The sequence below is a fragment of the Halichoerus grypus genome, chromosome 10 (assembly GCF_964656455.1).
Source record: "Halichoerus grypus chromosome 10, mHalGry1.hap1.1, whole genome shotgun sequence".
NCBI lineage: Eukaryota > Metazoa > Chordata > Mammalia > Carnivora > Phocidae > Halichoerus > Halichoerus grypus.
This window is the reverse complement of record NC_135721.1, coordinates 109,679,593-109,701,776: the sequence shown is the minus strand read 5'-3', so window position 1 is coordinate 109,701,776 and position 22,184 is coordinate 109,679,593. Positions and strand designations below refer to the sequence as shown.

The following is a 22,184-nucleotide window of genomic DNA, read 5'->3' as shown; positions in this document are numbered from 1 at the left end:
AAAAACGGGGAATAGTAAGTTAAATACAAGATCAACTCAATGCAACCCATATCTTTTTAAATTTATCTTTTTTAAAATCGAAATTATTCAATGGCATAAAGTCAAGTAGCCTGTCAAAGCCTTGCTAAAAAAAAATATATCGTGCCCCACCCTTTCCCTATTTCTGGGCAAGCACACTTTAATCAAACTTATTACTGAAAGTAAGGCAGAAGCAGGTTATGTAAGGGGACATAAATTCTAGGTTTGCTGGAGTGTGGGGAGTGATACCTACTGTCTGTAATGACATTTTCTTCTTTGCAATAAGTATATCTTACTATAGGAAGTCCCCATTATCTTCAGTGTCAGAAAAGCCATAAACACTTCAATGTCTGTTTCAATGTTTATTTTATAATAAATCATGAAAGAAAGGGCTGATCAAAATATTGTCTTGAAAAATGAAATTCAGGGGCGCCTGGGTGGCTCAGTCAGTTAAGCGTCTGCCTTCGGCTCAGGTCATGATCTCAGGGTCCTGGGATCGAGTCCCGCATCTCACAGCGGGCTCCCTGCTGGGGAGGGGAGGGGGGGGAGCCTGCTTCTCCCTCTCCCTCTGCCTCCACTCCCCTTGCTTGTGCTCTCTTTGTCAAATGAATAAATAAAATCTTTAAAAAAAAAAAGAAAAAAGTTCACAGTTTGGACAATAAGCTCATCAGCCTGTCAATCAAAGATTAATCAACTGACATGGTGGGTGAGGTGTTGAACAAGACTAGATGTTTCTAAGTGGTCAGTCTATTCATAAACATTTTTCTGTTAGGACTTTTGCTTCCCTACAAAACCTCGTAACCGTGGAGACTTGGATGAATAACATTTAACAAAAGAAATCCCCTTTTAGAGTAATGTGAGTCTTGGGTAGCAGCCACCCTGGCAGCCAGTTTCTACTGGTTCGTTGTGGTTTTGAATTAGACATGAACGTGGTGTGGCCCTGTGTCAGCAAGAAGTCAGGTTAATGGTTGTGATCCCAGCACTGCAGGAGTGTTACGTGGCACAGGGCACACAGACCCCTGGTAGTCTCAGAGGGTACAATTAACATCCATACTTTCTGGCACCTGACAGTGAGTAAAAGCATCTCAGGATCTGTTTAAGTCTAAACACTGAGGACATACTAATGCTTTAAAAGATTAAAATCTACAAACAGAATTGGATGGACTAGAATCTGTTTCCTTCTCATTCTTTATGTGTTGTAACCTGGAATCGTCATTCCTCAAGATCGAATAACCTTCTTTAAATAATCGTCCTTCTCCAGTCTTATTAAAAAGCTTTACGCAAGGATGGTAGCCGTAGTATTCTCAAGGAGTCTTCTTATTTGTGACTAGTTACTATAAAAAATTAAGGAAAAGCAAAGAATGTGGGTTTCTCCTTACCTATGGCATAAAGTCTATGTATCTTTGTATTTCTGATTATAAATGGGCACTAGAGAGACACAAGAACGGCAAATTCTATGCCCCATAATGTCCTATGGCCTGAATAGGTAGTATTGGGACTTTATTTGTGGAACATCAGAAGGAAAATAAGACCATCAAAAAAGGCAAACACTGGAAACCTCTTCTGCCTCTTTGAGTCTGGCCATAAAAAGAACACAAAGCATTGAATTGTCCCAGTGCCGGGGCCTGGGTCTCGCACTTCTCTTGCATTACCATAGGATGGGAGCTGCTGCCTGACAAAGATAGGGAGTTGGGTGAGATTAGAAAAAGAAGTGGCTAATCATTTACTTCTCTGATTTTTGTCATAATTATTGTATGGAGCAACCATTGCCTTACTCAATAATTGTTTTACTTACGGTACCATTGTCTCCCCAAGGAGGGCTATGTTCCCTTTAAAAAAGCAGGGAATATGCCGTAACATCTGGCTAATACTATGAGTATTATAGATAATAATAACAACACAGTTATCACACTTAGTAATAAATCCTGACATGCTCATTTTTTTCGTGTTCTGATATCTCTGAAATCACGATGCATCTTACGGTCAATGATTTTTAACATATTTTGTCAGTATAATTGGCAGTGTTTTTTCTTGATAGTATACCAAATAATGCCTGTTTCAGTCAGTGGTGTCTTAGATGAACTACATAAGGGATTTTTTATATTCTTGGCATAAAAACTATTAATTGTTTGATAAAATTATTTAGGTTCCAACTGGTGTTATATTGACTATCAGATGATACTCAATGTAGTAAAATTTGAGATACAGTTTAAAAAAAAAAAAGAGGATACTATCCTGAAGTGAGTATTCACTGAGCATGTAAGTATCAAAGGGATGAAGGGCACAGATGAGACTCCCTGCCTCAAGGCAGATCCAGGAACTCCAGCTTGAAGCAAACAGGGAGAGCATTTTGCCCAGAGGAAGGCCCAAGGACATAGCGAGCGACCTGGCTTGCCTGGCATTGGGGTTTTCACATTGGGAATCTGGGAAGTCTTCAAGGTCACACTAAAAGAACTTAGATCTGATGTCAAGAGCAGAGAGGTGGGCGCTCTAGGAGTTCATGTTGAAGCCTCAGGATATTACTTTTGGGTTGGCGGTTAAGCCAGGAAAGAAACTAAAGGGATGAGCCACTTTCCCTCAAGAAAAACAATTTCATTAATCTCTCCTTGAACATTTCAAGTGTGTCTCTTGAACTGAGAAGGCCGAGTTTGCCGGTGCTCCTGTGTAGCCTCCCTCCTCACGCTCCCTGTTTCTCCCTCACAGATCGCCTTCTCCCAGCACAGCAATTTTATGGACCTGGTACAGTTCTTCGTGACTTTCTTCAGGTAATTTCACTTCTACAAACCATACCTTCCCTTTTGATTCGGGTACTTAATCCCATTAATTATCAACGCATAGAAGATAATTGAGTAATCCTGTGTTGGCACAAGAGATCAAACTAACTTCATAGACCTTTCTGAAAAGTTACACGTCAGTTGCAATAATGTAAATTCAGCCTAACCTGATAAATGAAAACATTTGCTTTGTACGCTCCAGCTTTTCATGTACTCTGTACTAAAATGTAGACAATTTGGCTCTTCATATGGGGGAGAATTCGGGGTTGAAACAGTACTTAATAATGATTACTAATCTGTGCTACAGATATGCTTCCTTTTGTTCAGGGATGATTCCGGTGATTATCCAGAGTTTTAAAGCTAAAAGTGACTTGGTAGGCTCTTGGGATTCTTTTCTTTTTATACCTTTTTTAAGTTTAATTTTATTTTTATGAAAATACTGTAGACACATAATTGAAAAAGACACGTGCTCCAGGGCTCATAAGAGAAAGTAGCAGCATCCTGCCCCACACCTTCCCATCCTTCACTTCCCCCGAGTTTAAATTGTTTTAGCTATTTTTCACTTCTCTGTGCTTACACTATTTCTTGATTTTTCAGTTCAGTTTCTCTTTGGATGTCCCACTGTAGATGAGGATTTATTATCTCATGTAACCTCATCCACAGCTCCCCACACACCAGAGTGCAGACAAAATCCCCTTCCTTCCCCCTCGTGTCATAGAGTTACATCACAGTGCTTGCCTAAATCAGTGCTCCCTGTTTATGTTGTTCTAACTGTAAAACCCCCATTCACAGCTGAGTTGAACAATGATTGTACTTCCCCATTTTTTGGATGGAGTAATCACTCCTTTCGTACCCTAATTTTGGTTTTCTAATTGTTTGGTTTTTCTAAGAGGCTACCCGATTTTCCCTGTACTCTGACAGAAGTGAAAAATCTGTCTGTGGTCAAATACAAGCAGGCGCTCTCCTGGTTTTAGTTTCCCTTGGATTTCTGCATCTAGAACCCTCCAGCCTGCTGCTCCCAGGTGCACTAATTTTGAGGCCGGCTGCATGACTGTCATCTTGGGAATTTCTCTTGCCTTCCTCTTATATTGAAATATAAGATATTAAATATAAGATCTTGTGTCTTCATCTCCCTGTTTATTTCCTCTTTTTTTTTTTTTTTTTTTTTTTTTTTTTTTTTTTTTTAAAGATTTTATTTATTTATTTGAGAGAGAGAGAATGAGAGAGAGCGAGTACATGAGAGGGGGGGAGGGTCAGAGGGAGAAGCAGACTCCCTGCCGAGCAGGGAGCCCGATGCGGGACTCGATCCAGGGACTCCAGGATCATGACCTGAGCCGAAGGCAGTCGCTTAACCAACTGAGCCACCCAGGCGCCCTATTTCCTCTTTTTAAGTGGGCACATTCTCCAGGAAGGTTTTTGAGAAAACGGGCAGGGGAGGTAACTTTTCTGTAACCTTCTTTGTCTGAAAATGTTTTAATTTTTACCCTCCCATTTGATCAAAAGGTTGCATACAGAATTCTAGTTTGGAAATCATTTTCCATTAGAATTGAGAAGGCATTATGCTGTTTCTTCTAGCTTCTAGTATTAATATTGAGAAGGCTATTGCCGTTATAATTCCCACTCTGTGTATGAGATCTATTTCTCTCTTAAAAAATTATATTAAAGTTTACTATAAAATTACAGAAACACTTATAAAATAAGCTCAATGAGTTATCACAAATTGAACACGCACTTTAGAAGCTTCCATGTGTTTCATCAATCACAACCCTCTTCTTCCCCAAAGTAACTATTTACTTGACTTCTAAAACCATATATTGGATTAGCCCATTTAAAAAATTTACATACAATCACTGCAGAAATTTTATTTTTTTTTTAAGATTTTATTTATTTATTTATTTGACAGAGACACAGCGAGAGAGGGAACACAAGCAGGGGGAGTGGGAGAGGGAGAAGCAGGCTTCCCGCGGAGCAGGGAGCCCGATGCAGGGCTCGATCCCAGGACCCTGGGACCACGACCTGAGCCAAAGGCAGACGCTTAACGACTGAGCCACCCAGGCGCCCCCACTGCAGAAATTTTAAAACAGTTTGAATGATCGAGAAAAATTAAAAACTTACGGGATACAGTTGAAGTTGTACTTCTACTATTTAAACTCGGGGGAAGTGAAGGATGGGAAGGTCTGGCTTTAAATCTGTGGTTCTCAACTGTAGCTGCGCAGTAGAATCACTTGGAAAGCTTTTGGTGCCCACGCCACATCCCAGACCAGTCACATCAGAATCTCTGGGGATGGGACTCAAGCATTTGAAAGCTCCCCAGGTGATTGTGACATGCAGCTAAGGTTGAGGATCACTGTTTTATAAAAGCAAAATTGGAAAAGGGAAAAAAAAAAAAACAAAAGAACACCTTTCTCAGTAACTCAGAAAAAAGAACTACCAATTAAATCTAAAGAAAGTAGAAGGAAGCAATATAAATAGAGTAAAATTAATCATATAGGGGAGGAAGTACAGTAGAGAGGATTAAAAGAACCACAAAGTTGGATCTTTGAAAAGAATAAGAATAATATTGATAAACCCTGGCAAGATTGACCAAGGGAAAAAGAGAGAAGGTATAAATAATATCAGAAATGTAAAAGGAGGCATTACTCCAAATCCTGTAGACAATTTTTTCCTCCATAAGAATATTTATGAGCAACTTTCTGCAAATAAATTTGGAAGTGGAACAGATGGAATGGACAATTAGAAAAACAAAGAATATATACTACTTACGGAAACTGATACAGAATAGGAACATGAATATTGAATAGCCCTATATCTGTTTAAAAACAATACGTAACTTAAAATTTTCCCACAAAGATAACTCTAGGCCCAGGCAGCTTATAATCTTTTAAGAAATATAATATCAATAGTAACCAAATCTTCTAGAGAACAAAAAACAAAGAAATACATCCCAGTTCATTTTATGAACTTAGCACAACCTGACAAGAATATTATGAGAATGGAATTTACAAGCCAGTCTCACTTATGAATGGAGAAGCAAAAATCCACCAGTAATGTAAAAAGGCAAATATATCATGACCCAGTTGGGTTCATTGCAGGAATTGCAAAATTGATTTAGCATCAGAAAATCAATCTGTGTAATTAACATTAATTGCATAATAAGAGAATAACGTGATCATCTTAATCAGTGAGGAAAAGCCTTTGATGAAGTTTGATATCATTCATTAAAAAATTCCTAGGAAGCTCGGAATAGAAAGAAGCTTCTTTAAATCTGATAAAGGACCGGGGCGCCTGGGTGGCTCAGTCGTTAAGCGTCTGCCTTCAGCTCAGGTCATGATCCCAGGGTCCTGGGATTGAGCCCCGCATCGGGCTCCCTGCTCCGCGGGAAGCCTGCTTCTCCCTCTCCCACTCCCCCTGCTTGTGTTCCCTCTCTCGCTGTGTCTCTCTCTGTCAAATAAATAAAATCTTTAAAAATAAATAAATAAATAAATAAATCTGATAAAGGACCAATATATAAAGCCAACAGCAAACCACATTCTTAATGGTAAAATGTTACAAACTTTCCCTTTGAGTTTGGGAACAAGACAAAGATTCTGTCAGGGGCTCCTGGCTGGCTCAGTCAGTGGAGCATGCGACTCTTGATGTCAAGGTGGTGAGTTGAAGCCCCACATGGGGCATGGAGCCTACTTAAAAAGAAAAAAAAAAAAGATTCTGTCAGTCACTTCATTCAACATTGTGACAAAGGTTCTAGCCAATACAGTAAGACAAGAAAAATAAAATACATAGGAATTGGAAAAGAAGAAAATCATCACACTTACAATATGATTATATTTCTAGGAATTCAAAAGAATCTGCAGGAAAAATACTAGAATTGACAGGTGAATTCAGCAAAGTTGCTAGACACAAGGGCAATATTAAAAAGCTCTTTGTCGTTCGGAGGCATACATCTTTTGCAGCTCTTATTGGTAAAGGCAGATAGTGGCATGAAAACCACATAATTAATTGTATTTCCCATAGTGAGCCATTAGGTGCCCTCCCCTTTCGACCATGAAAGAAATCCCTTCCTGAGTGATGCCGGGGAGCAGATGGCCTCGCGTCAAGGTTCAGCCACATCCTGATGGGCCCATTTCTGCCTGCTGTAAACTGTAGCCTTTAGTTTCTGGATAATGATGACATCTCCACCAAGAAGTAACTGTTGCATCCCTCCAGTCTTGAAGGGAGAGAAAATCTGATAAAAGCATTCAGTGTTTCTAGGGAAAAAAATCAATTACATTTCTAGATTTCACTAACAAAAATGAAATTTACATGTTTCTGTTACTTCAGTGATAAGATTGTTCGAAATTACAGGATAACAAGATCAAGAAAGAGTTACCAAGAAAAAATGGAGAGGGTGGGGAGACCGTCGGCTGGTCCTCCCAGATAGTAAACACTTCGTCAAGCTCCAGTGATCAGTGTGGCACTGGCACAAAATCAGATTAACCAGTGGAATATGTACATAACCAAGGAAACAGATAAAAGTTTAAAAGTCTCAGATTTGTTTGAAGTGATGAAAAACTAAATAGAAATAAAAAGTAGACCGTTATAAACAAGAAGCTAAAAGGTCAGTGTAGACTTAATAGCCACTAGTCACATGTAGCTCGTGAGCACTTAAAATGTGGCTAGTATGACCAAGAAACTGAATTTTTCACTTTGTCTAATTTAACTAATTTAAATATAATTTAAAACTAATTTAAATATAAATTTTGAAACTACTTGATTCAGTTACCAGAGAACTTGTGTGTTTAGAACAACCTGGATATGTGACTCTGCTTTTTCAAATGTGAATTTTATGAAATTTAAATACAGATCAAATAGTTTCTGATAAAAATTGTGTTCGCATTGAGATGTGCTTATTAGTATAAAATATACACTGGATTTTGAAGACTTAGTAGAATATTAGAACGTAAGATATCTCAATGTTTTTTATATTGGTCACATGTTCAAATGATGTTTTGGCAATCTTGGGTTAAATAAAACATTAAAATTAATTTCACCTGTTTCTTTATTTTTAATGTGGCTACTAGAACTTTTAAAATTACATATATGGCTCACATTAAATTTCTGTTGAACAACAATGCTTAAAGTAAAGGGAAAATTTTGTAGGGACAACATAGAAAGATATGATAAAATAATGCCAAACTAATCCCGCGTATTTGAAAACAAAATAGTAAGTCCTCATTCAGACTTTTTAAAGTAGAAAATCAGCATAAAGATAATTCTCTTATTATAAAGTACCAGAAGTAGTTTATGTTCATAGTAAAACTTCAAACAATGTAAAAACTAAAACTCAAACTTCCCCTAATCCTACTATTTAGAAATTACCAGGGTTAATATTTTGATGTTTGTGTTTCCACAGTTTTTTCTCTGTGTATATACACTGCACGCAAGTTATGGTTTTTCTGATTCTTTGGTTTATAAAATGCATTCCCTCCTTACATGTTGTCCTAGAACTTGTTTTTTCACTTAGTGTTCTGTGGTTAACTTTTCCCATGTGGGGATTCACTTCATTTTTAAACAGCTTTTTTCATAGTATGAGTACCATATTTTATTTAACCATTCCTCTTTTGACTGACTCTTAGATTGTCCTCAATTTTTGTTATATATGCCTTTACATTTTTCTGTGATGATCTCTCTGGGATAGTTTTTTGTCCTGTAATTGCTATATCAAAATGCAAAAACACTGCCATGGCCTCTCAGAACAGTTGTGTGAATTTATACTCCTACAGCAGGAATAAATATAATTTCTCTTATTATTTCTGCCTGTTTCTCTTATTAGTTCTCAGCAACCTGAGAAATTGTCATTATTTTTAATTTCGTCAGTCTGGGAGGTATCACTGGTATCCTAAATTTGGATTTCTTTAATTATGATTACTGATCTCTTACAGTTCTTGTTTTGAATTACCGGTCCCTATCCTTTTGTTCATATTTCTTTTGGGATATTTGCCTTTTTCTTGCTGAAATTTAGGACTTTGTTTTGTTTTGCAACTACTAACAGGTGTGTGTGTTCACTTGTTTGTCTTCGACCCCCATTTATGGTATTTTCCATCAAGCAGGTCTCTCAGTCCCTCCCTGTTTTCTTCATGGGTATTTTCCCTGTTGTCTTTTCATGTTTAGGTGTTCGTGTGTCCATCTGGAATCTGTTTGGGTATAGCTTTACTATATCCTTCAGAAACTTGTCAGTGAATTAGGTCAAGATATTAATTACTTCAACTCCAAGGCCACACCATCCACTAGGGCAGGAACTCACTATGTCTTTCCCTTCTTCACAGAATGCTCAGCGTAGCTCATTGGAGCTGAGTGGGCATCACAGAACCTCTGTCCCAAATGAGGCAATATGGAGTGCTGGCACTTTCACGAAATGACTTCCCATTCACAAGAAAATCTCTTCATTCCACAGAAGTCTAGATTCCAAAAGGAAACTGCCCTCTCTGATGTTACCACAGAAAAAAATTAAAATCCCAAGATCTCTTCCCACCCCTCCAGCAGTTTTTTATTCTGCTTAGTGCCGGGCAGCCAGGAGTCACTGACATGAGCCACCTTCCATGGTTCTCTCAGAGTGGGGCCAAAGCATCATTCTGTATTCTTGCAGATTCAGTATTCAGTGAATCTTTGCCCTGTGACTCCCACCAGATTATGAGCCCCCCCAAGATAGCCGTCATGTCCTTCCTTGTTGCCCACGTGAGCTGCAGGGCCTGGAGGGGTGGTGGACTAACCTGATTCTCCTCTGCATTTGCCCCAAAGATACTGACCCAATCCTACTGACCTGTCAGAGTCATACCCCTTCAGAACCCAACCCAATTGCCTACTCCATGAAGTCTTCTCCTGACACATTCACTCCAAAATCCATCCCTTTTGGAACTCTGCCCTACACATGTTGTTATTATAGCACTTAATCCCCCTTTAATACAATTATTCAGCAGTCTGCTCAGACATAGATGAACCTACAGTTTGACACGCGAAGATGAACAGGCCCCATTAGAAGCCTCTCCTACAAGTTTTAAATTGGGTTTGAGAGCCTGAAACAGTTACTTCATGTCTCACAGCCCCGGCTGTTCCGTGAAACTCCCTGGGAAGCTTAAAAAGAAGCAAGAGCAGCCTGGGCCCCAGGCCCCGGAGATGCCCATTTCATTGGTCTCCTAGGGGACCTGATTCTTGTGATATTTTAAAGGCTCTCTAATGATTTTTTTTTTTAAGATTTATTTATTTATTTGAGAGAGAGCACAGAGGCAGAAGGAGAGGGAGAAGCGGACTCCCCGCTGAGCAGAGAGCCTGACAAGGCGCTTGATCCCGGGACCCTGAGACCGTGATCTGAGCCAAAGGCAGATACTCAACTGACTAGCCACCCAGGCGCCCCCTCTAGTGATTCTTATGTTCATTTGGCATTGAGAAACCCAGCATTAGCCGAAAGTTGTGTGAATTCAGGGCCTGGGGCCGTATTACATCCATCCACATGCAAGCTAACGCATAGGAGGTCAGATGGGAAAGAAGATCATGTAACCGCCTAGGGGATGGGACCGTGGCCTCAGCTCCTGGCAGCTTCATGATTCCACTTCCTACAAGAGCTGGCTGCTTTAAGTTAGGCTCTAAGAGTCATTCCCCCACAGCCGTCCAGTGGCCTCCAACGTAGCGGTTATCTGGGATTTAAATTCTAGATTGTGATTCCTTTACATTATATAGGAACAATTTTTATAAGTTTTACCTTTTTTTTTTTTTTTCTTGCACCATCTTATGTGTCCCACATCTTCCCCTTTGTTGGATGTCTTTGTTGTGCAGGACTGTAGGAGTAATTCAGAAAGGACCTGAGAAAGAAATTGATCCTGGGGGTTGAGGAGGGGGGTCAGTCTGAAGACTGGAGTCTTGAGCTTTGCAACATTGTCTTCTGTCTCTTTGCTTGTTTCCTCTCCTTCTATTCTTTTGCTTGAATTCTGGAATTCTCTGTTCGATTAGTGAAGGAGATTCTGGATCTGTCCTTTATATTTCTTAACTGAACCCACCTATTCTTTCATTTTCCTTTTGTTCTGTGTTCTAGATGAGCTCCGCAGCAGTATTTTCCAGCTCATTAATTTAATCCAAAATTGGGTCTGTTTCCTTTGTTGAGCCCATCTGATAAGATATTTTTTTAATTTTAATGTTTGCATTTTACTCCTAGTATGTTTTTCCTTATAACCTGTGTCCGTTTTATGAATGCAGTTTCCTTTCATATTCCTTTGTGAGATTAATTTTTTATTTTTATTTTATTTTATTTATTTTATTTTATTTTATATTTTATATTTTATTTATGTCTTATTTTGTGCTGTTATTACTAACTCTCCTCGGATGTTTGGGTCTTGTTGTTTGATTCCAGTCTTTCACAGTGTTGGTTTGAAGGTTGCCGCTTGCCTGTGTGTGGATGCTGTTTCCGTGTGTCACAGCCTCCAGTGAGTGTGGGGTAGGGGCAGAATGTGCTGCTGGGGGGGCTGTACTGTTTGTCTTCTGAATGAGAGAGCCTCCATCCTGTCTGGCCTCCCTGGCCCCAGGCCCAGGGCTCACTGCCTTAGCTCCTGTCTGCCGTTGCTCAGCACGGACAGAGAAGGGGGACAAAGCCGTCCGGTGTGGCCACTCTGGCTCCCCTTGTTCACTCTGGCAGTTCCCTTCCCTCCTTGTGTCCATTGGCTGTGGGCTTGGAGCACATTTGGTTTTATTTTATTTTGTTTCGTTTTGTTTGTTTAAATTTTTAGATAGCTTTGTTCAAAGCAATTTTAGGTTTACAACAAAATTGAGAGGAAGGTACAGAGATTTCCCATTTCCCTGCCCTCACACATGCACAGCCTCCCGTTACCAACATCGCTCCCCAGAACTGTACGTTTTCTACAAAGGATGAGCCTACATTGAACATCATAATCATCCAAAGTCCAGAGTTGACCTTAGGGTTCACTCTTGGTGGTGTATATTCTGTGGGTTTGGACAAATATATAATGACATGAATCCAGCATCGTAATATCGTACCAAGTATTTTCACTACCCTAAAAATCCTTGTGTTGGAGACCTTTTTGCTTTTCAGCTCTCTCAAATCTGACTTCCATCCCCACACCCCACCTGAATTGTTTTGTGTGTGGCGGGCAGCAAGAACATCTCTATTGCCAAATCCAAAAGATACTTTTCAGTTCTCATTTTTTGGATTCTCAACAGTATCAAGCAACTGACCACCCATCACTGACCCTCTTCTGGCCTTCTCTGAGCCCAGACTGCCCTGAGGCCACTCTTCTGTTGAACTTTTCTGGTCAGTCTCTCGCTGTTGATGTTCTTCCAGAGCTCGACCCTGGTCATCTTCTCATTCTGTATTGCCGGTTGAACTCTGCCATCCCATCTGCAGCCCAATACGCGCAGAAGCGGGTTTCCCCACATCACTGACTGCAGCGTCCCCCTGCCACCTCTCTCCCCACACAGCAGGCACCCCCCCACCCCACCCCAGCAGTCAGAGCCCCTCTACAATTCACATCAAGTCCAGAAGAGACCTTGAAAATGAATTCATCTGCATCTGTTCCCTTATCTCATACTCAGTGGCTTTTCATTGTCTCCAAAATAAAAACCAAGGTGAACTGACCTTTGCTCACCCCTCCATATTCATCTTATGCTACTCCTCTGCATTCCCACCGCATGAGCTATCTTCTCAAAAGCGCCAGGCTCTTTCCCATTTACACACGCTTATCCTTTTTTCTGGAAAATGCTTTCCTTCTTTCTTCTCCTTACCCTTCATCTGTATACTTCTACTCATTGATTGTTTTTTCCAAACAACATCCAATTCTCTGACACCAACTGGTTGTCTTCCAGTTCAGTTTAGTTCTGACGCTACCTGGAGACCCCACAGGTTAAGGGCTCTGCCTGATGTGGCTGCCCCCACTTCAGATGTCAACCACCAGTGGGTCCCCAGGCTACACACACTTCTGCCTGGCCAGCTACAAATTTGAGGGTTCCCGTGACCCTTCTCAGCTTTGAGAGTTTGCCAGAATGACTCACAGAACTCAGAAAAGCACAGTACTTAAAATTACAGTTTTATTATAAAGAATATAACTCAGGAACAGCCAAATGGAACAGGTGCATAAGGCAGGGTGTGGGGGTGGGTGGAGAGCACAGAGCTTCGACACTGTCCAGGTGTGCCACTCTCCCAGCACATGGATGTGTTCAACCCAGATGCTCCCTCAAACCTCTAGGCTCCTTGTTTCTTTCAAGGTTTCATTACATAGGCGTGACTAACGAACTCAATCTCCAGCCCTTTCCCCTCCCCTCAGGTTGGGGGATGGGGCAGGGTTCTGAACATTCTAACTCTCTAATCATGTGGTTGGTTTTTCTGGTGACCAGCCTCCTTCCTGAAGCTATTTGGGTCCCTCCTTCCCATGAGTCATTCACTAGCCCACAAAGGACACTCCTGAATTGCATCTCAATAAATCTGTTATTTAAAAAAAAAAAAAAAGCTCATTCAGACCCAGAGGCCATGTCATTTTTTAAATTATACCTTTCTTTATATAAAATTACTTTGTACAAAAAACTATTAAAGATATAAATTTTTTAATCCAATTTTAAAATAGCTCATTCCTTTTTAATACTGAGTGATATTCTGTGTAAAGATCAACCACAATTTATTTCTTCACTTCTTGATGGAGATGGACATTTGGGCTGTTACCAGTTTTGGGCTATTATAAATAAAGCTGTTGTGAACATTTGTGTAAAAAAGTGGGGAGGGCGACACTCCTGTCACTCAGGAAATTTTAAGAATTTTAGGAGCTCTGTACCAGGAACTCAGGACAAACTTTTTATTTTTTAATTATACCACACTCATCCTTCATCCTTGGCCCAGTATCACTTCCTCCAAGATTTCATCCCAGAACCCCCAAACTAACTGGTCTTCCCTTGTTCTCTCCCAGAGAACCGTATTAGTTTTCATCATGGTGCTTCTCACAGTTTTTTCCTTGCTTCCTATCTGTGCCCACAGTTAGACTCTAAGCTTCAAGAGAGCAGGTGTACTGTCTCTTTGGGGCATCCCTATAGACACACAGACCTCCAGCACCTAGCACACAGTCATGTGCAAATATATGTGGAAAGTAAACTAGACCTTCAGGAAAAGGGCTGAGTCTCGAGGAACAGGAGGCACCAGCCTCTGTGGGAAGAGTTAGTGGTGCTAGTCGATGGCACACTTTCACGGGGATGTAGAGGGTGCATGCTGATTCGGTAGCTCCAATTAGCAGGTGTTCTGTATGTTCTTGGAACGTGCATACAGAATGAGATACCCCTGCTGCCAAGCACCAGCCCAGTGAGGAGTAGTCCTTTCTGCTGACTGGTGGAAGACTGAATGGCACCATCAGAATGGACTGGGAGCATGGAATCTTGTGTAGTAAACAAGGACAAATGGTGTTTTTGTCACTTCTTCCTTTTGAAGGTGGAACCTTTGGAAAAGGATCCAGAGCTTCCCCGCCACGCCGCCCCGGATTTTGTTTAAGAACTAAGAATGATGATGATCTTTTAACTGAGAAAAGAGTCCTTTTTATGAGCATGAGGAACAAAATATTTTCCCCAAGCAAGTTAGCCAGGTCGCAAAGGATCTAAGTAAAAATAAGGGGAGAAGAAAGGTATCCAGACAATCCTAAGCAGCACTCTGAAGAATAGCTGAGATAACACAGAAAAGAGAATTAGAGTGGGGTGGTAGGGGGCAGGGCACTCAGTGATTCAAGTGAGAAAATCAGTGTGAGGTGAGTTCGAGAACTTCCAGACTCAGGCATAGTGAAGTAAATTCTAGACTCTGACAAATCCATTAAGCCCTCTTTGTGTCTTAACGAGATGCTACTCTAGACTCCGGTAGGAGCCTTGCGAACGAAGAGGGAAATAATAAGACCCACTTGCTTGCTTGCTCTGAGAATCAGGTGAGGTCATGTATGTGAAAGGGCTTTGTATCTGGGAGTGATGTGCTAGAGTGGTTAGGACAACTGGTAGTGGTAGTAAGAGGGACTAATACTCTGTGGACGTCTTTGTGGCTGAGGTCACAGATGCCTTAGAGGGCAATGTCTGAGTGAGAATAAAAAGAGAAATAGGTGGCCAAAAGGAGGGCATGTAATGGGAATTTCTGTTATAGGCGAGATAGAATGTTCTTGTAAAAATTAATTACTTGAACTTCTGCTAGCCCCTTGCCACACTGACAGCAGACATTTTGACAAGTCCATTTCATATTCCAGAAGATAGAAGTGATTATGGGTTCCTGCCACTCTGGATCTAATTCTGACCAGAATGGTGAAGTGCAAATCACAGCAACTTGGGAAGAGGCAGTGATATCTCTGTGTTCAAGGCCAGGCCAAGAAAATGCATAAACATAGTTTTAGAAAAGCCAGATTTGTGAGAGCAGGAAACGATAACCATTAATTAATAGTCTTGCCCCCTGGAGGGAAAGTTCAGGACACTCTCAAAAATGTCATTCTAACTGCACAATTACAGTTAAGCTGGTGAGAAACACATGTCCCAAACACTGAGCTCTCACACAAATTGGGAGTTTTCAAAAGACATAGACGAAAGGTAGAAAGAAAAACTTAGAATCAAGGCATGGATTTTTTTAGAGTAGTCTCGGGAAAGTACAAGCCTTTGAAAGGAGGAACAGGTTTAGAACAAAAATGTGAAAGGATTCTTGTTTTCTCTTCGGGTACAGAGCTGACAGGAAGTGAGAGACCCTTAGCCTGGAGCTAGGGGCCTAGTTTTGAAAGAGAGGAATACACTTCTTTGATGATCTTTGAATGACATTGGCAAGATGCTAATAATTGTCAAGGCTAAGTAATGGACATAGGAATTCACTAGATCATTCACTCTACTTTTGTGTATATTTGAAAATTTTCATGGTTTAATGTTTCTTTAAATTACATTTACATAGAAAAATCTAGAAAACTGTTGACAAGAGGGACTACAGTAGGGTGAACACTGAGTTCATCTCATCTTAACCTGTACCTAAGTTAGTGGTAGGAAGAAAAGAAGGGAGGTAAATCAGTGAGTGCCGCCTTTTTTGAAATAACCTGAATGTTTTTTGTTGTTGTATTAGCCTAGGAAAAATCATACACATAATCAGCTTTGAGGGACAATCACTATGTGTTAGTATATGTTTATGTCACTTCTTAGAAAAGCTGGGACCCGTGGAAGGAACTGGGTTGTTGGTGTTTTTAAGAAGTCTGCACTGCAGATGGAAGCCCCACTTAGGCCAGGGGGGAGGGGACACAGACCTTCCGAGCTGCACTGTTCTATACCTCTGGATTGAGGGTAGTCCCAGGAGAGGCCTCCGAGTGGCACCAAGGTGCTCGCCTCTGAGGACAGCCGTGTAACTCAACTGCATCAGTAGCGTCTTGACCGACTTAGAAGCTATTCTCATTCCCTCCTTGCCCTTCCATGTGGATTTGCTGCCTCCTTGTGTTTCTATTAGAATAAAAATAACAAAAAGCAAGATTATGAGTGGAAACCAAGAAAGACAGATTACTCTTCTCAGACTCCTTTACTGCTTCTTCCTGTTCTCCCCAACTTCTCAATGGTGGGGTGTGCTCCCCAGGACATTCTTCTGTATTTGTATTCACTCCCTAGGTGACCTCACCCAGATTTATTACTTCAAATACAAGACACCGTTGACCCTTAACAACACAGGTTTTTTTCGGCAGGTCCACTTCTACGTGGATTTTTTTCAATAAATACAGTACAGTAAATGTAATTTCTTTTCCTTATGATTTTCCCTTTTTTTTTTTTTTTTAAGATTTATTTATTTATTTGAGAGAGAGCACAAGCAGGAGGGGCAGAGAGAGAATCTCAAGCAGACTTAGTGCTGAGCTCAGAGCCTGACCTGGGGCTCGATCTCACCACCCTGAGATCACGACCTGAGCTGAAACCAAGAGTCAGACACTTAACCAATTGTACCACCCAGGCACCACTTTATAATTTTCTTAATAACATTTTCTTTTCTCTACCTTACTTTATTGTGAGAATATAGCATATAGTACATATAACATACAAAATATGAGTTAATCAACTTTATATTATCAGTAAGGCTTCCTGTCAACAGTAGACTATTAGTAGGTAAGTTTTGGGGGAGTCAAAAGTTATATGTGGATTTTCGACTGTGCGGAGGGTCAGCAGCCCTAACCCTCACATTGTTCAAGAGTTAACTGTGTATACGTATGACTCCCAAATGCCACCTCCAAGCCAGACCTGGCACCCAGCCTCCAGGCTCAGATATCTGCCTACGACATCTCCCTTTGGTGGTTAGGTAGATAGCTCAGAATTCAGCATGTCTTACATGGTCTACTGTCTTGTACCCACTCCATCCAGAGCTTTCCCTGTCAAGGTTGGTGGCAAGTTCCTCAGGCCAAAAATCCCTGACTTCTCTGTTCCATACCCTACCTCCAGCACATCAGGAAATTCTGTGGTCTCAACCTTCAAATTATGTCCAGATTCCAAAGTGCTTTTCACACCCCTGCTACCACCACCCTGACTTGAGCCACATCATCTCTCCTAGACTAGTGGTCTCCCTGTTCCTGCCTTTGCTACCCTAAAGGTCTCCTAAGCATAAGTGAAATCATGATACTTCTCTGCTCAAATACCTAAGTTAGCTCCTCATCTCATTCAGTAAAATCCAATACCCTTATAGTGCCTGCAGGCCTTCCATGGTCTGCTGCTTACCTCTCTGCCTTTACCTGTGACCCCATTCCCCCCACTCCAGCCATGCTGGCCTCCTGAGGTCCCTCCCTGCCTCTGGCTGTGCCCAGCTGAGCCCATTGCCCGGGCGTGTTTCTGTAGACGTCCCCTGAGCCACCTCCCACGCGTCCTCCAAGCCTTGCTCAGATGTCACCTTCTCCAGAAGTAAGGCGCACTTGCTCTGACCATTCTGCTTTAGAGTGCTAGTGGCACTCCTGAACCCCCTTTTCCTTACCATTTTTTATTTTTTTTATTTTTATTTATTTATTTATTTATTATTTCTGTAGCATTTACTACCTTCTAGCTTGCTCTATAATTTGCTTGTTTATTTTGTTTACTTTTTATCTCTACCTGTTGGAATGTCAGCTCCATGAAAACAGTGGTCTTTTGTCCAGTTCCTCAGTGTATTTTATGGGCCTAGAACAGGACCTGTCTCTAAAGTAGTGATTAAAAGGAAAATGGAGGCCGTCAGGGAGGCAGAAGGAGCAGGAGAGTCAGGACAGCTGAGAGGCCCAACAAGACAGGAATGGAAGGCTCTCCCCTGAGTGATGACCCTGGCAAGCCCCTTCTCTTTAGTCAGGGAATTCAGTGGAGATAGATGTCTTTACCCCGTTCATGTTGGGGCAGCGGTGGGCTGTGGGAGCCTTGAGAAGGCGGAAGTTCAGTCATCCGCACACCTCAGAGTGCCCTCTCCAGCCAGCCTGAGGGCCTGCCTCCCACCAGCACTTGGGTGCACTTGGGCTGCAATTCTGGAAGCCGACTGGTGCTGCAAATGGCCTGTGTCTGCAATAACAGACGTCAGTCATGCTCTCTGCTGTCAGGGTAGCTTTCCAACCATTCACACCTGGTTTACAGATGAGAGAATGTTGAAAGCATTTGCAGTTACAAGACCAGTGGGAGTTATTCTCTGCTAATACTTTCAAGAAAGTTGTTTGGTTTGAGGTTGATCATTTGATTTTATAAAAATTATATGAATTTATTTTATAAAAATGTAATTGAATATAGGGGTGCCTGGGTGGCTCAGTCGTTAAGTGTCTGCCTTCGGCTCAGGTCATGATCCCAGGGTCCTGGGATCGAGCCCCGCGTCGGGCTCCCTGCTCAGTGGGAAGCCTGCTTCTCCCTCTCCAACTCCCCTTGCTTGTGTTCCCTCTCTCACTGTGTCTCTGTCAAGTAAATAAATAAAATCTTTAATATATATATATATATAATTGAATATATGTTATTATATATACGTTTATTTCCTCTTGGGTCTACCTCTTCCGTATGAAAAGCTGGTTGTTACTTTAATAACTAACTTTTCTCATTTTTTTTAGACTTTATCAGTAAAGATTTGCTAAGTCAATTAAATAGCATGCTTGTCATTCGTTATTATTGTCCTAGATTTATTTTTCTTTGGGATAAGCCACGAGGAGCCATTCTCATGAACGCCCGGTGGCAGGTCAGAGCTTTCTCCCAGTGCCTTTGGGGACAGTACAATCAGGAAGCTCAGCTTATCAGAGTCTTCTCACACTCACTTCCTGTGAACCGGGACATGGTTGCGATGAGTCATGAGAAAGGTGCTTGGAGTTGGGATTTGGGGACTCTCCCTGCCTGGCCTGAGGCATGGGTGACAGTGCTGATTCTGGGGGCTGGGATAATAACTCAGTACTTTCCTTTCTCACAGTTGTTTCCTCTCTTTGCTCCTGGTGGCTGCTGTGGTTTGGAAGATCAAACAAAGTTGTTGGGCCTCCAGGCGTAGAGAGGTAAGCCTCAGTGGATAAAGGTAAAGGTTCCTGAATGCCTCTAAGAGCTTCTTCCTTTTTATTTCTCAGAGCAGGTCGGTTTTAGCTACTTAGCGATCATTGATAGACATACCAAAGGGGGGACTAATGCTGCCCATTCTGCAGAATATGGTCAGTAGATTTTGATTAGTCTATATAAAGTATAATGAGTTCTGCACCACATGCTTGTAACTTTCTAAAAGGAATCTTTAGCATTGACCCATAGCTGCCCATTCTACTCATTCTACCAGCCCTCTGTCCTTAACTCAGGCAGGAGATCTGAGGGCTCAGTAGCAGAGCTTTTCATGAGAATGAGAGTAAAATCAACCAGCTAAGCATCTCAGAAATGTCTCATCACTCAAAGAAAGATAAATCAGTGTCTAGTTAAGTTTTTGCTTGAGTTTTACTTTTTAATGAGTCTTGACTTATTTCCAGAGCTCCATTCCAAAAGTCATATCAAAATGAAACAAGATGAAACCAGAGAGGGAGACAAAGCATAAGAGGCTCTTAATCTCAGGAAACAAACTGAGGGTTGTTGGAATGGAGGGGGTGGGAGGGATAGGGTGATGGGGTGGCTGGGTGATGGACATTGGGGAGGGTATGTGTTGTGGTGAGCGCTGTGTATTGTGTAAGACTGATGAATCACAGACCTGTACCCCTGAAACAATACATTATATGTTAATAAAAAAAAAAAAAGAGTAAGTCAAGCAAATATTTACGGTTGACAAGTCAAATAAATAAACTTGGTTAAAAGTGACAACATAAAATCTTTATCGCAACTTTCACCGATGTTATTACTCTGCCTTCTAGTAGTCCCATCTATTGTTGCATTGTTGATAATGGAAGGGCACTGAGATCTAGGCTGACGTTCGCTCCTCGGTCTTCTGTATCTACTCATGCCCTTTTCTATATAATAATTGATCTATAGGGGCCGCCTGAGTGGCTCAGTCGTTAAGCGTCTGCCTTTGGCTCAGGTCATGATCCCAGGGTCCTGGGATCGAGCCCCGCATCGGGCTCCCTGCTTGGCGGGGAGCCTGCTTCTCCCTCTCTCACTCCCCCTGCTTGTGCTCCCTCTCTGGCTGTCTCTCTCTCTCTCTGTCAAATAAATAAATAAAATCTTTTTAAAAAGATTGATCTGTACACAAGATTTAGAAGAGAACGGAAATATCCCAAATCAAAACTCAGAAGCACGCAGCATTGTTCCCTGAACATTAATGTCTATAATGAGAGCCTCCTCCTGGGGGCCATGACCCCTTTTCTGACCCATGTAAAGGTGATGTTAGCATAGAGGTAATGTTGCATCCTTTTTATTATCCTTCTGAAAATTCAGTGGGTAACATATTCAGAGGGATTTTTTAATAGCTCCATTGCTAAGACATTTTAAAATCCCAATGAATTGTACAGTGTTGTAAAAAAAAAAAAAAAATACAAGTTATCCAAATGGAGTAAGAAAGAAGTGGGAAGCCTCAATAAACCAGTAGCCAGGGAAGGAATTGAAAACTTGTCAAAATATTACTGTCTCCACGAAGGGCATTACCCCGGGGGGTTTCCATTTGAAATGAACTTATGGAAATAATAATAGTCTATTTCTCCTTGAGTGCTTAGGAGAATTAATTATTTCCAAAATATATAAACTGTTCCAGAGTAAGGGAAAAGATGGAAAGCTTAAGGAGTCCTAATTCATTATATGCACAAAAACTTTGAAACAAAATGTTTAACATAAGGCCAGTCACACAGTGAGTGTATGTGGAGCAGTCTAATTTACCAGTGTAATAACAGGATCATTTCCTACCAGAAAACCTATCAGAATAGGTTATTTCAGTGGGTAAAAATAGAACCTAAATTTTTAGTAGTGGCCAAGTAATCACTTAGTCATTTATTGAAATTCAACGCTGGTTCCTGGTTTAAAAACAAAACTCTTAGTAAACTCAAAAATAATACCTCCTTTTAACACTATAAAGAATATCCAGATAACCAACATCACTCATGATATAAAAATACTAGAAGTTGTACCAACAAAATCTAGACAAGTTTGTCATAATGAGCTGACATTTGAGCATTTCTAAATTCCAGGCACTGTTCTAAGAGGTTTTATATAGATTAACTAATTTACCCTTCGTAACAAGCCCATGAAATAGTTACTGACCCTGTTTCACAGATGAGGAAACTGAGGCTCAGGGAGGTGGAATAATTGACCATTGCACAGTTACTAAGAGGCCAAACTGGGCTTTCAACTTGGGACTTCGGTCTTCACAGGCCACGTGCCTAGTCCTGTAGTCCCCATCGTCACTTAATTCTGTTCTGGATGTTCTAGGCTGTGCACTCGGAGAAAGAGAAATAAGAAGTTTTATTACTGTTGGAAAGGGGACAAAATTACGATTTTCAGATAAGATGATGGATGCACTGTATAGTAGTGATTTGCCTGCCTAAAAAGTAATAAGTATATCAAAAATAAATCAGTGAAGACAAACAGCCAACTAGAAAACATACTTGAAAGAAAATATGGAGAGGATGAACACCTTGTAGAAAAAAAGGTTTTTAAAAAGTATGCTTATGAATCTAAATAAAATTTTTAAAAGATATTTCTTCATTCTATAGGAATGGTGAATGTCTGGTGGAGGAAAGATTTTCTTTCTTTTGCCACACCGGAGAGCATGCTTTATCAAAGAGGAAGGAAGAATTAGAAGATTCCTACCTCACAGGGTTAAGATAGGCTTTATTTAGGTTCAGTAAGAGTAACAGTTTCTTCAGCATATTATTTTTTAAATCATTTAAACTTCTTCAAAAATCCCAGATTAAACTTCTTTAAGAGTTCCCCCACGCCTAAAAAAAGTATGCTTATGACACAGTTGTTATCAACAAATTAACTAAGCTTTTACCCTTGTGATTTAAAATTTCTCTGTAACTATGAACC

The 22,184-nt window shown here is 40.9% G+C and overlaps 1 protein-coding gene across 4 annotated transcripts in view; it reads left to right on the top strand.

Moving 5' to 3' along the window:
• Positions 1-22,184, top strand: part of ATRN (attractin) — a 156,688-nt gene that overhangs the window by 121,641 nt on the left and 12,863 nt on the right. For 2 of the 4 annotated variants that reach the window (XM_078057008.1, XM_036093386.2), the window contains exons 25-26: positions 2,722-2,783; positions 19,174-19,252. In XM_078057008.1, the coding sequence (XP_077913134.1) occupies positions 2,722-2,783; positions 19,174-19,252 (141 nt within the window). Of the gene's footprint in view, positions 1-2,721; positions 2,784-6,803; positions 7,823-9,094; positions 9,319-19,173; positions 19,253-22,184 lie in introns of those variants that run through there. The other 2 variants (XM_036093391.2, XM_036093390.2) reach the window with 2 other exon arrangements.